This window comes from Toxorhynchites rutilus, chromosome 2 (assembly GCF_029784135.1).
Source record: "Toxorhynchites rutilus septentrionalis strain SRP chromosome 2, ASM2978413v1, whole genome shotgun sequence".
Taxonomy (NCBI): Eukaryota; Metazoa; Arthropoda; class Insecta; order Diptera; family Culicidae; genus Toxorhynchites; species Toxorhynchites rutilus.
In genome coordinates this window covers 96,467,423-96,480,776 of record NC_073745.1, presented here as the reverse complement: position 1 = coordinate 96,480,776, position 13,354 = coordinate 96,467,423, and the positions used below count along the sequence as shown (strand labels likewise).

The 13,354-nt window shown below is 39.6% G+C and overlaps 1 protein-coding gene across 1 annotated transcript; it reads right to left on the bottom strand.

Moving 5' to 3' along the window:
• Positions 1-340: 340 nt before the first annotated feature.
• Positions 341-1,276, bottom strand: LOC129765964 (probable cyclin-dependent serine/threonine-protein kinase DDB_G0292550). Its single transcript, XM_055766421.1, has one exon. It carries the CDS (start codon positions 1,274-1,276, stop codon positions 341-343), a length of 936 nt encoding a protein of 311 aa, XP_055622396.1.
• Between the last annotated feature and the right edge of the window lie 12,078 nt (positions 1,277-13,354).

Genomic DNA, 13,354 nt, shown 5'->3' with positions numbered 1-13,354 from the left:
AGGCATAGGTTACATTCATATTTGGTGAGGAAATCTCTGCCTAAAATGCCATCTGCAATTATAGGAAACTTGTTGTTGACGATTTGAAATTGGTGTGGAATTTGGATATCGTCAAAAATGATATTTGTATTTGTGCTCGCTATGGATTCGGTCTTTCCCTCCGTAACTCCATTAATAATGCATCTATTTCCGGGGTGTATTAATTGTTTTCCGTTAATTTTTTCTTCTTTTACTATTGAGATGTCAGCGCCTGTATCAATTATTAATATACATGGTTTGCTTGACATTTGTAAGTATAGTGTAACGAACATTGAACAATTCACGTCGCATTTAAAAATATTTAATGTTGGTCTCCGTAATGTTTGTTTTCCTCCAATGTCAATGCCGGTTCGGACTGGAGGGCATCCGTCGGTTGTGACTCGTTTCCCGTTAGGCGGATGTATTGCTGAGGGCGGTTAAAATTTGTATTCCGCCTATTGTTGTTGTTGTTATTTCGCTGTGGGTTTATGTTTGAGAATTGGTCTCGAACTTGGTTTTGCTGGCCAAAACGGTTATAGTTATTACGCGGTTGGTTTTGGAAATTATTTTGGTTGAAATTGTTGCGGTTGAAATTGTTTTGGTTTCTACCGCGGTTATGGAAGTCGTTTGGCCTGCGCCTGTAATTATTATAATGTGTGTCAACGTTGTTGTTGAAACGGTTGGCGTTTCTGTTGGTTTGCGAGTATGCAAATACTGATGCGCTCGCATTATTTAAGTTTTCCTCCAACGCTTTAGTCATCGCGTCGGAGTATGAATTGAAATTCCCTGCTCTTATGATGAGCGAGGTTTTTTCGTTTTTTAACCCTCCGGCTAAATGTTTGACGCCTTCTTTGTTTGCCATAGATTTGGCAACTTGGGGCGGAATTTCTTTAGCGGTGTACGCTGTTTCCAAACTGAACACCAATTTTTCTAAATCCAGGCAAAATTGTTCGATTCCACCGTTTTGTTTCAAGTTAGCCATTTTAGCTAGAACTTGTTCCGGTGGGCTGGTCGTTATTTTAGCTTTTAAAATTTTGCTTATCTCGCTCACCGATGTCGGTGTTTCAGTGAATGCATTTCTCGCCCGTCCCTCTAGTTTGGTTAGTATGACGTTAATTATGGTTGCTTTGTTTTCCGGTGTTTCAAATGTTTTCACCAAGTTTAAAGCGTCAGCGAAGGCTTTCAGTTTGTCTATGTTTCCGTCGAATTGCGGAACTATAGACGATGTAGTCTTGATTATTTCGAGTATGCTAGCCATTTTCGGTTTTCTTTGTAACCTGAGGCAAAATAGGACGGCTAGCGCAATTTCCTTGAGTGTTCTTGGTCTACCCTTTTCGATTGACGCCTTAATTGCGTTCAAAAGTTGGTCCGCCTTTTCGGTTATTTTTATGATTTCTGAGCCGTGGGTTGTGTCTAGTAACGTAGACGACAATTTTCTAATCTGTTTCACAAGCGCTTCCGCTTCCGTGAGGCGTTTGGCTAAGGTACTTTTCCTTAGTTTTCTGACCAGTTCCTGTTGTATAGTCAGGTGTATATGTTTTAGTTTTTGTATATTCAATTGGATGAGCTTTGTTACTTCGTCCATTCAAGGAGACAAGGAAAAATGGTTATCGGTAAAGAATTTATTATGCTGAGGCTGCGTTCGAACGCATGTTTTAAAATTTTCGAATTCTTTTAGACGGTGTCGACTACGGCTGCGTGAGCTTTTGCCGCTTGCATAGCATGTGCATTCATGCATGCCTTATATGCTTTGTATATTTTCGAAATTAGTAGTATGGATATGAGGGCAAGTGTGACGCAGATAATCGCTCCTTGAGCTTCGTGCATTACACTGTGGTTCTCTAGGTGATTTAAAATTTGGATTTGAGCGTCGCCCGTGTTACTAACGGGTTTGGTATTAAATAACCCCATTTTCAACGGTACATATGTAAAACCAATTTTGTGGGTATTGTAATTGCTTTTTTTTTTTTCTAATTCCTACTACCTATTCCTACTGCCGCGTGGGTATTACGATAAAAAATATTTTGTGCCTCGACTATAAATTTATTACATGATATCCGTATATAAAAGGATTAGACTAACTCGAGTCTGACTTACGCCACGTTTTCTCCGCAAGTGTCCTCTTCTCGGGGGTGGGGGGGGCGTGGGTGCCTCTGCGTCCGTCAGATCTCAGGGGTGTCCAGTTGGATCCAAATCGATGTTCATTTTTTTTTTGAAATACTGCTTGGCTTGTAACTGCTATTTATTCTGTTCCACTACTTCACTGTCCGCTGTACGATTGTGGTTCCACTTATGTTTTATGCTCGTACACTGGTCATTCGTCCTTCACTTCAACGTGGTTACAACCACTTTACACTAACGGTTTTTCGTGGGGTTCAATTTCTTCGCCTTCTTGGCGATTTTCACCGAATTTTTCTTTATTCAAATTACCCGCACTCACACTGCACCCGGGACGGTTCAAAAGTTCGTTTAACTTCTTTTTTTTTTTTTTTTTTTTGTAGAGAATTTTTCAGTAATAACCAGTCGGGTCCAAGGTCCGCATTTTAGGCTGACTTCAACACGCGATCACGGAATCGGTTCACTGATCGTAGAACTTGGTTAACTGATCGTGGAGCGCGGCTATTGGTTTCTGTAACGATAGCGATAACTGGCCATTTGCCACTTTGCCATCACGCGGGCCATTTGCACTTTTTCACTAGTTCCGAAGTGACTCGGTGTCACTGGTCGCCATGTAAACGAGAAGAAGGATCTTACGCCATTCAGTGGCGTCGACTTTCGGATTTGGTAAATTAATAAACACAAACGCTATTCGTACAAGCGTCGCCTCTCTACCGTATATTGTCAACTGGCCTCTGTGTCCAAAGAAAAGACTCTCGGGGCTTAAATACTAGTTTACAAAAATAGGCTTAAACTCTACACAGAATATTTACAAATTATGCTGGGCGGAGCATCGCACCAGCAGTTAGAGTGGGCTGTGATGGCCTTGGTCAGACGCGTTCTTCGGAGAGAGAGAGAAAGCACTTCTTTGTGGGTCAAAGTAAATAGGAAAAGAAAGTGCTGAAACATGTGTGCCGGATGCGCGCCACATGTTTGGTTAAATTTCTGCTGCTAGCTAAACTCGCAGCGGGGCGGAAGGAAGACAAACTCGCCGCTGCCGTTGGTGCGCGTCGAGTTATACAATCATAAATAGTAAACGAACCCTTGGGCCAGATTGCTGGCTCGGGTATCGTATCACATTTTATGTCTATATCGCCCAGCGCCCTCGGGGGTGGTTTATTGCCTTAGAGGTCTTGAATATTGATGAGTTGGGTTTAAGCGTGATCATATTACAGTATGAAGCATTTCAAGATATTAGAACAAAGTGTCCGAAATATGATGTTGTCCGAAATATGATTCAGAACGGTATGTCTCGTCATTTATCAAGAAAATAAATAACCTTACACATTAAATGTTTCGGTTCCATGGTCATTGCATTTCACTTATTTCTTTAAAATCCAGCAGGGGAGAGAGGAGTACGACAGTTCGATGAAGTTCAATAGGCCAGTATCAGTTGTTAAAAAAATTATTCCTAAAGTAATGTCAATCCCAACATAGGAAATGTGTTTTTACTCGAAGTGAGATTTCCCGCATTGCATAGGGACAATCAATGTGGATTGCTTTCCTATAATTACTAGAAAACATACTTAACAACAATTTCATACATTGATCGCTTCCAGATATTGATTTATGAATTCCAATAGACTACGTTCTTGTGCACCTACATCATCTACTAACTACGATTCCATTGTGTAACACTCAGATACAATACGTCTTCAACGAAAGATCCAGTAACTCCTTGTCTCCCAAAACCACCAGTCATGTACTTCAAATGTCTTAATGTTAATGAAATACTCTAGATCTACTTCAATTCAAATGCTGCAACATTTCCGTGGCAATAAAAAAAAAGTTTAACTCTTTATTTAGTTTTTTTTGTATTTAAATTGTTCATAAAAAATAGAGAATTGTTATATGGAGCCTTTGCTTTCGTGGTTGAAGTTGCTTCCGGCGTTTGTCCTTCCATTCGTAGTTCGTAGCCGTAGTGGTTCGCTTGCTTGAACTGAGCTCAGGAGAGTGCGCTCTATCCCTGTGTCCATTAATTGAATTTTTGATCCTTTTTTGAGGCTAGTGGTGAATTAATCTAAACGATCGGTCTTTTTCAGGGCCAGAACTATCTACCAAAAAGTTATTCTTACGCTTATGACACCCCGGAATTCAGGCATTACAGGATAGCACCATACACAACACCGTTTTCGCATTTCGGATACCAGGCCATTATGGCATCCAAAGAAACGGATCATTCAGCAACGATCTATACAGCCATTCCATGTCAAAATATGGTGGTTCTCAGATTTTTTTTGACATAGGACTATGTCTTCGATTTCCTTATTGGGGGGGGGGGGTGTCACTCTACGAAAAATGTAACGATTCATTAAGAATTTTCAAACGCATGTTACTCAAAATGGTTATTGCGACAAATGTCGTGTTATATATTATTAGGCAGGAAATTTATCCACAATTTTTGACGTAGGACTACGTCTAACCGGAAGATATAGGGGGTGAAATGGAAATCTAGGCACTGAACAAGTAGGAAAAAATGCAATATTTGGAACGCTTATAACTCGAGCATTTCTCAATAGATCGCAAAGGTTTTTGCATCAATTGATAGGAAATATATCTGCGCATCTATCATAACGAATAACATTTCATTTTTCTTGAGATAAATAATTGAATAATTGTGAAATATCAAGCATTGTCAAAATGCACTATGTGCCCATTTTTGATTGGTCCATTTTGTGCTCCTCAAATCGTACCGACCAAAACGGGCAACCAGAGCAGCAGCGAAATAGAATGAAGCACGATTCGGAAGGAAAAAGAAAAAAATGAACGAGACATTGGTCGCAGTCTCACACATGCGTAATTCTCGAGCCAGCCAGTCAGCTTAAAAATCCCTGCTCCGCTGCCGTAACGATCATTCTTTGTGTGGACTCCGACTGGACAACATCGTTGCTGGACGAGCTGGACGGCGAGGGATCGAGTGCCTTTCTCAAGGCAAGAGGGCGGAGGTGGTAGCGCTGGAGTAGAGTAATAGAGTAGAGTAGAGTTTTCAAAGGGCCTTTCTCAAGGCGAGAGACGAATGAACTGCAAAAGTTTAAAGTCTCTATAATACAAGACCTTCCTTCCTTCCTTCCGTAACGATCATTCTTTGTGTGGACACCGACTGGACAACATAGTTGCTGGACGAGCTGGACGGCGAGGGATCGAGTGCCTTTCTCAAGGCAAGAGGGCGGAGTTGGTAGCGCTGAAGTAGAGTAGAGTAGAGTTTTCAAAGGGCCTTTCTCAAGGCTAGAGACTGAACTGCAAAAGTTTAAAGTCTCTATAATACAATATCTTCCTTCCTTCCGTAACGATCATTCTCATTCAAACCGTACACCACATCGGTTCGCCTAGCAGGCGACCTAGCAGGCGACATATAGTTTCGGCCGCCGAAGTGATCGAGTTAGCTGGCAAAGCTGCTCGCGACGATAATAAAACCCGCATTCGGAACAGAACACATTCGGTTCTGTGGACATCAAGACAACAGGCAGTTGCAGCGAGTGGCGAGTGGCAAACGCAATCGCAAAACGGCAGCAGGTAGCAGAAGAAAAAAGTTTGTTCTTTACACAATCTGCTTTGGTGGCAAATCCAGAACAAGGCGGCATCGAGGGCGTTCGAAATGGTTGTTTTCAAAACCACGAGTACTAAGTTTTCTAAATTGGAACCATTCCATAAAACAAGGCGCTTTTCAGGGTCATTAAACCTTCCAAAAAAGAGTTTAGAAAATACAGTTCAATGCTTTCTAAAACATTATCCAAAATAATAATAAAACACAAATTGATTTTTTCATAATTTGTTTGCCAGGATCTGATGAGTATGTGAATTTGGCAGTTGTTCTGAGCTTATTGATAGTTGGGGACTTTCCTGATTATTCAATTTTCACCAATTCTTAAATTGTTTCCAGATTGAAAGTACAGTAATTTACAATTAGTTCGACATTTAGCTAATTGGACGGACATGTAATGCGACTTATTTAGTTGGACATTTTTCCAACTGTGAAAGCTGTGGCGAGTGGCAACTAATCGCTAAACAGGAAGGTTTAGCCGAACAAGATGGGAATATCGAGTGATAACAAAACAATAAACTCTTTAGATTGAAGATAATTTTGTGATCCTGAAAAGGACCCTTTTTAGCCTTCATGTAAATCCAACGAGCGAACAAATCGTAATGAATGTATTTTTTTTGCCATCGCTCCCTTTTAACGCTCATTCGTTCGTCTCGTTGGACTCGCCCCTCTGGCTGAGTCTGCCGATTTGTCTCTATCCTGTGAGTGTGTACCGCTAGAGTATAAAACACGCGGACCCCAAAAAAATATCTTATTTTCTTTCAAACCGTAAACCCGTGTGGTTGTACGGCATCGGCATCGTGGACGTAACAAAGGAGGACAAGTTAAGGGAAAGGCAAAGTCTCACTCGAACCGTGCAGGTCTCCAGTTCCCTGTTGGTCGCATTCACTGATTGCTCCGCAAGGGTAACTAGGCCGAACGGAATGGTGCCGGAGCACCAGTATACCAAACAGCGATTATAGAGTTTCGGCCGTCGGAGTGCTGGAGTTGGCTTGCAAAGCTGCTCACGACAATCAGAAAACCCGCATCAAGAACAGAGCAGCTTCGGTTCGGCGCTCATCAAGGCAACAATTAGTTTCAGTGAGTGACAAAGTGTTTATCCCGCACGTCGCATTAAATGTAATTTACTGAACAACATGTCACAAGCTGGATGGGAAGAAATTTTCCAACTGTGAAAGCTGTGGCGAGTGGCAAACGCAATAGCTAAACAGGAAGGTTTAACCGAACAAGATGGGAATATCGAGTGATAACAAAAACACAACACCAAAGGTTCTTTTCAGAACCATCAACATATTCATAAAGAGTAAATAGTAAACTAATCCATTTTTCAGGTAGATAGGTAGGTTCACGTAGAAGAAGAAAATAAAACAATATATTTAAAATATATATTTAACAAAAGCTGTCCCGTTTGTATAGTCCTACGTCACTCCGGTTATGTCCCCGACATTACCCACCCGTCTTTTTTATTTTTATGTCTACAATTTTCAAAAGGATCGGTCTACTGGGCGAATTTCTACAGCGTTTTTTCCGTGATGCAATTTGATGTGACACACCCTTTATTTTGCGATAAAGAACAAATCTACCATTTTTCACGAAAATCTTAGAAACACTATATCGATTCGCATGGAATGGCTTACAGTTATAGTTATAATTTTAGCCAGTGTTGAAAAAATCATCTTCGCTAAACTCAAATGCATAGATTTTCGGGCTAGGTTGCATCAAAAACCTATATATTCTAAACGAAAATCAAAATGACAGATCCAGACAACCAGTACATATGAGCAAATGAACTTTTGTTCTTCAATATGTTTTGAAGTTTATTTTTTCACCCAGTGTCACTTTCATATTGATTATTCAAGATGTCTGAATTGAGTTTCAATTTAGCCAAATAAATATCAGCCGTTGTTTACTTTTAACCTGAGGGAGCTGTGTGCGGTTGATTTTTATTTATGCCGTTTTTACCGTCTTGCCAAATAGAATAGAATCCTTGCAAAGTTCATTTCATCGAACTCTGGCGTTTTGTTCTCTAAATGGTCCAGCCTGACCATATTTTTATTTTTGAATTTTGACTCAAAATCAATGCCAGAACGAATATCGTTTCGGATATGATGAATATCAATTTATTGTTTTTGATATTCAAAATATAAATAACAGCGAAGTTACGAACCCCACTCAATGCCGCATTCATTCATTATAGCAAACTTGTTCATGTATCAGCGATATGAGAAAATGAACTCGTTTGTTATTGTCATCAATATAATGAGGGCAGTGTGTTTCAAGCGGACTCGATTATATACAGTCTCCGATTGCTTTTCACTGTATATAATCTAATCCCGTATATAATCGAGTCAAAAAAAATATTTTTTTATTCGTTTTTATGCATATATTATTCGTTTATTGAAAATAAAAGAAGAATTTAATTTTTGATTCATCCCCTTAAAGTTTTTTCCCCTTAAACATTTTTTTATTCGATTTTTATGCATATATTATTCGCTTATTGAAAAAAAAAAAAAAGATTTTTGATTCATCCCCTTAAAGTCAACACCTTTCTCACATGGAGAATTTTTTTTTCAGAAACTCTCAGAAGGTGATAGACGATCATATTTGATGAAAAAAACCCTCTACGCACATGTTCAAATTTCAACAATGACAGAGTTATAGAACTTTTCTTTTGTATCGGACTCTGTTGCCTCAAACTGGCTCTACATTCAAAAGTACGTTGCGTAAACAAATTCTGTTACCATTTGAAAGATGAGAAAATTTTGGTACATGAAATGGTAGTGGAACATCTTAATTAGTGGATTTGAATAACTGTTTTGGAAGTGAAAAATTTCAAAGTTAGTAATTTTTAATGTGTGATTATTAACTATATCCCAAAAATTGATATTGAACTTGATTGTTTCTACCAATCAAATCAAAGTTCTCAAACCACTCTACAATTTGTTTTCTGACACCCATATATTTGCTTTGTGAGTAAAAAGATTGTATAATACCATGTAAGGTCAATTCATGCAATAGATTATGTTCTTCGTTACAAGAAAATTTAATGACGGTCCTTTTACGTTTGGTATGATGATCTTGGTTTTGATGTCTATGTTAGGCAAACACATTTCAGTCAGAACAAAAATGACCCCGATTTGCATGTATTTGCAACGCCGATTTCCCCAGACACCTTGGTTTAGAATTCTTTATTAGGTAAACACATTTCAGTCGGAACAAAAATACCCCTGACTTTCATGTATTTGCAATGCTGATTTCTCCAACGCTGTTTGGTTTTGAAGTCTGTGTTAGGGAACACATTTCGGTGCGAACAAAAGTCCCCATATTTTCATGTGTTTGCAATGTCGATTTCCCTTAGGCTGCTGGGTGTTGATGGCTGTGTTGGGGAAACCATAAATCGGACCAATCAAAACGAGGTAGTTAGGGCGTTTAGATAACGCTTAACATTTTACAGTTATTCAATTGTTTATCTAATGAGAAATAACATTTTATTAATTGCGATAGAAGCGTAGAAATATTCCGTATCAATTGATGCAAACATTTTTCCGATCCAGTAAGAAATGTTCGAGTTATAAGCATTCGGAATCTTTCATTTTTTCTTGCATGTTCTATGTTTAGGTTTCCATTTCCCCCCCATACACTCCGATTAGACGTAGTCCCACGTCAAAACAGGAGGAACAAAACCTTGTACAGAATGTGTTAGAGTTTGTTAGAGAGAAACTGCTTTTCGATTCACGGTGCGATCATTGTTCATTAAAATATTCATGAAAGCAAAAGTGTTATTTTTCATTCAATCAGAAAAAAAATTATGATAAAATAGGAACGTTTGGCAATCAAATGAAAAAATACAGAGAAATTTGTTATTTCTTATCCATATTTTTATCTTCTACACCTATCACCTACACATCGAGTGAAAGTTGTATGCGTAAAATATTAGCAAACTAGAAGCTATCGAATGATTCACATCCCAGCATCATGCGATTATTCTTTACAAAGTAATATCATTTTAAAAAAACTAGAAGTGGGTTATATCTTTGATATAACCGCAAGGTGGACGTAGGACTAACGTTGACTTAGCAATCAATAAGTAACAAGCATATAAATCTTAGACGTTTCATCTTTCGAATAAAGTGATCTTTATACCACTTCGTTTAGCTGGAAAAGAATTATTAACATTCAAAGGGGGAATCGATTCCTCCTCGGAAATACCCAGTGCAAATAATACCCACTCCCCAAACCCCGACATTTGGAATCATCGTTGGTCCGGAGCAGGATTATTAACGATTGAGAAGGAATGGATTCCTCTTCGGAATTACACAGCGAAAATAAGACCCCCTTCGCAACAATTCCAACTTCCCAATAACGACGATCGATTGCAGCATTCGTAAACAACTAATTTTATAACGCTGCTTTTATAAATGTGATTTCTTCGATATGTAATATAAAACCACTCTGATCAGATCCACTACACCGTATCATACCATATCAAATCCATAGTCAATACGAGTACAATAGTACTCGCTGCTTGCATCTAATTTTCTATGTCAATTTCCCCTGGCTCCATGGTTTTGAAATCTGTGTTAGGGAAACATTCCGATTTGCAGAAACGCATGCGAGTACAAAAGTACCCGCAGTACCCTTCATGATTTTGAAGTCTGTGTAAGGGAAACATTCCAATTTGCCGAAACGCAAACGAGTACAAAAGTATCCACTGCTTACATCTATTTTGCAATGCCGATTTCCCCTGGCTCCATGGTTTTGAAGTCTGTGTTAGGGACTCATCCATCCATTCCAGCGATCGTATCTCAATCGTTGCGCAATTATAACTGAGTGGATTTCCGAGCGGCACTCGCTTATATACCGATTGGTGGGATTTCAATAGCCTGTTTTGAAAGCAATTTTAGGTCTATTGAAACAAATTTTTGGATCAAAAAGCAACAAGCATATAACGCGTAGACATTTTATCTTTCGAATGAAGTGTTTATCATACAATTTCGTTCAGCTGTTTAGGAGCTATTAACGCTCAAAATCTCGTTCTCCGGCGTAACGCTTTCGTTTTCGAAAGTTTGAACTTACACCCCAGTATAGAAATGAAAGACGTAGTCCTACGTCAAAAAGACGGGTGGGTAATGTCGGGGACATAACCGGAGTGACGTAGGACTATACAAAGGGGACAGCTTTTGTTAAATATATATTTTAAATATATTGTTTGATTTTCTTCTCCTACGTGAATACCTACCTATCTACCTGAAAAATGGATTAGTTTACTGTTTACTCTTTATGATCATGCTGGTGGTTCTGAAAAGAACCTTTGGCGTTGTGTTTTCGCGTTTTTTCTGAAACCTTTGTACTTATCAACGCCGGGCAACTTTTGCCGTATGCACATATCGTACAATCAAAATGATGGCTGTGATAGGGAATGCATAGGTGGTCATCAGCGCGCGTTTTGTACTCTAGCGGTCACATTCTTTGTGTGGACACCGACTGGACAACATCGTTGCTGGACGGGCTGGACGGCGAGGGATCGAGTGCCTTTCTCAAGGTAAGAGGGCGGAGGTGGTAGCGATGGAGTAGGATAGAGTAGAGTTTTCAAAGGGCCTTTCTCAAGGCTAGAGACGAATGAACTGCAAAAGTTTAAAGTCTCTATAATACAATACCTTCCTTCCTTCCTTCTAGCGGTACACACTCACAGGATAGAGACAAATCGGCAGACTCAGCCAAAGGGGCGAGTCCAACGAGACGAACGAATGAGCGTTAAAAGGGAGCGATGGCAAAAAAATACATTCATTACGATTTGTTCGCTCGTTGGATTCACATGCAGGCTAAAAAGGGTCCTTTTCAGGATCACAAAATTATCTTCAATCTAAAGAGTTTATTGTTTTGTTATCACTCGATATCTCCATCTTGTTCGGCTAAACCTTTCTGTTTAGCGATTGCGTTTGCCACTCGCCACAGCTTTCACAGTTGGAAAATTTCTTCCCATCCAGCTTTGTGACATGTTGTACAGTAAATTACATTCAATGCGACGTGCCGAAGCTCCACTCAGTGTCGCGATTTTAACCTGTAATTGAACATTTGCGATGACAGTGGTACAGTGTCGACTTTCAATGTGGGGTCATAATTTGGATCTCTATGTTTACAAAAATGTTCAACTAAATAAGTCGCATTACATGTCCGTCCAATTAGCTAAATGTCGATCTAATTGTAAATTACTGTACTTTCAATCTGGAAACAATTTAAGAATTGGTGAAAATTGAATAATCAGGAAAGTCCCCAACTATCAATAAGCTCAGAACAACTTCCAAATTCACATACTCATCATATCCTGGCAAACAAATTATGAAAAAATCAATTTGTGTTTTATTATTATTTTAAATATTGTTTTAGAAAGCATTGAACTGTATTTCCTAAACTCTTTTTTGAAAGGTTTAATGGCCCTGAAAAGCGCCTTGTTTTATGGAATGGTTCCAATTTAGAAAACTTAGTACTTAGTACCATTTCGAGCGCCCTCGATGCTGCCTTGTTCTGGATTTGCCACCAAAGCAGATTGTGTAAAGAACAAACTTTTTTCTTCTGCTACCTGATGCCGTTTTGCGATTGCGTTTGCCACTCGCCACTCGCTGCAACTGCCTGTTGTCTTGATGTCCACCGAAGCGATTGTGTTCTGTTCCGAATGCGCCGAAACTATATAACGCCGGCTAGGTGGACTGGTGCACTGGTACTAACGCGCTCGGCCTAGCTACCCTTGCGGGGAACTCCAGATCAACACGGTTCGAGCGGGATTTTGCCTTTCCCTTCACTTTTCCTCCTTTACCATGTCCAGACATGGCTGCTTGGGTTGGTTTGTTGATGTGTTGTGATGCGAACCGATGTGAACCGATGTGTACTCTACTCTACGGTTTGGATGAGAATGATCGTTACGGAAGGAAGGAAGGTCTTGTATTATAGAGACTTTAAACTTTTGCAGTTCATTCGTCTCTAGCCTTGAGAAAGGCCCTTTGAAAACTCTACTCTACTCTACTCCAGCGCTACCACCTCCGCCCTCTTGACTTGAGAAAGGCACTCGATCCCTCGCCGTCCAGCTCGTCCAGTCGGTGTCCACACAAAGAATGTGTTCGTTACGGCAGCGGACCGGGGATTTTTAAGCTGACTGGTTGGCTCAAGAATTACGCATGTGTGAGACTGCGACCAATGTTTCGTTCATTTTTTTCCTTTTTCCTTCCCAATCGTGCTTCATTCTATTTCGCTGCTGCTCTGGTTGCCCGTTTTTGTCGGTACGATTTGAGGAGCACAAAATGGACCAATCAAAAATGGGCACATAGTGCATTTGGACAATGCTTGATATTTCACAATTATTCAATTATTTATCTCAAGAAAAATGAAATGTTATTCGTTATGATAGATGCGTAGATATATTTCCTATCAATTGATGCAAAAACCTTTGCGATCTATTGAGAAATGCTCGAGTTATAAGCGTTCCAAATCTTGCATCTTTTCCTACTTGTTCAGTGCCTAGATTTCCATTTCACCCCCTATATCTTCCGGTTAGACGTAGTCCTACGTCAAAACAGGTTAGTGGGTTATATCTATGGTATAACCGAAAGGGTGACGTAGGACTATCGTTGATTTAGAGATCAT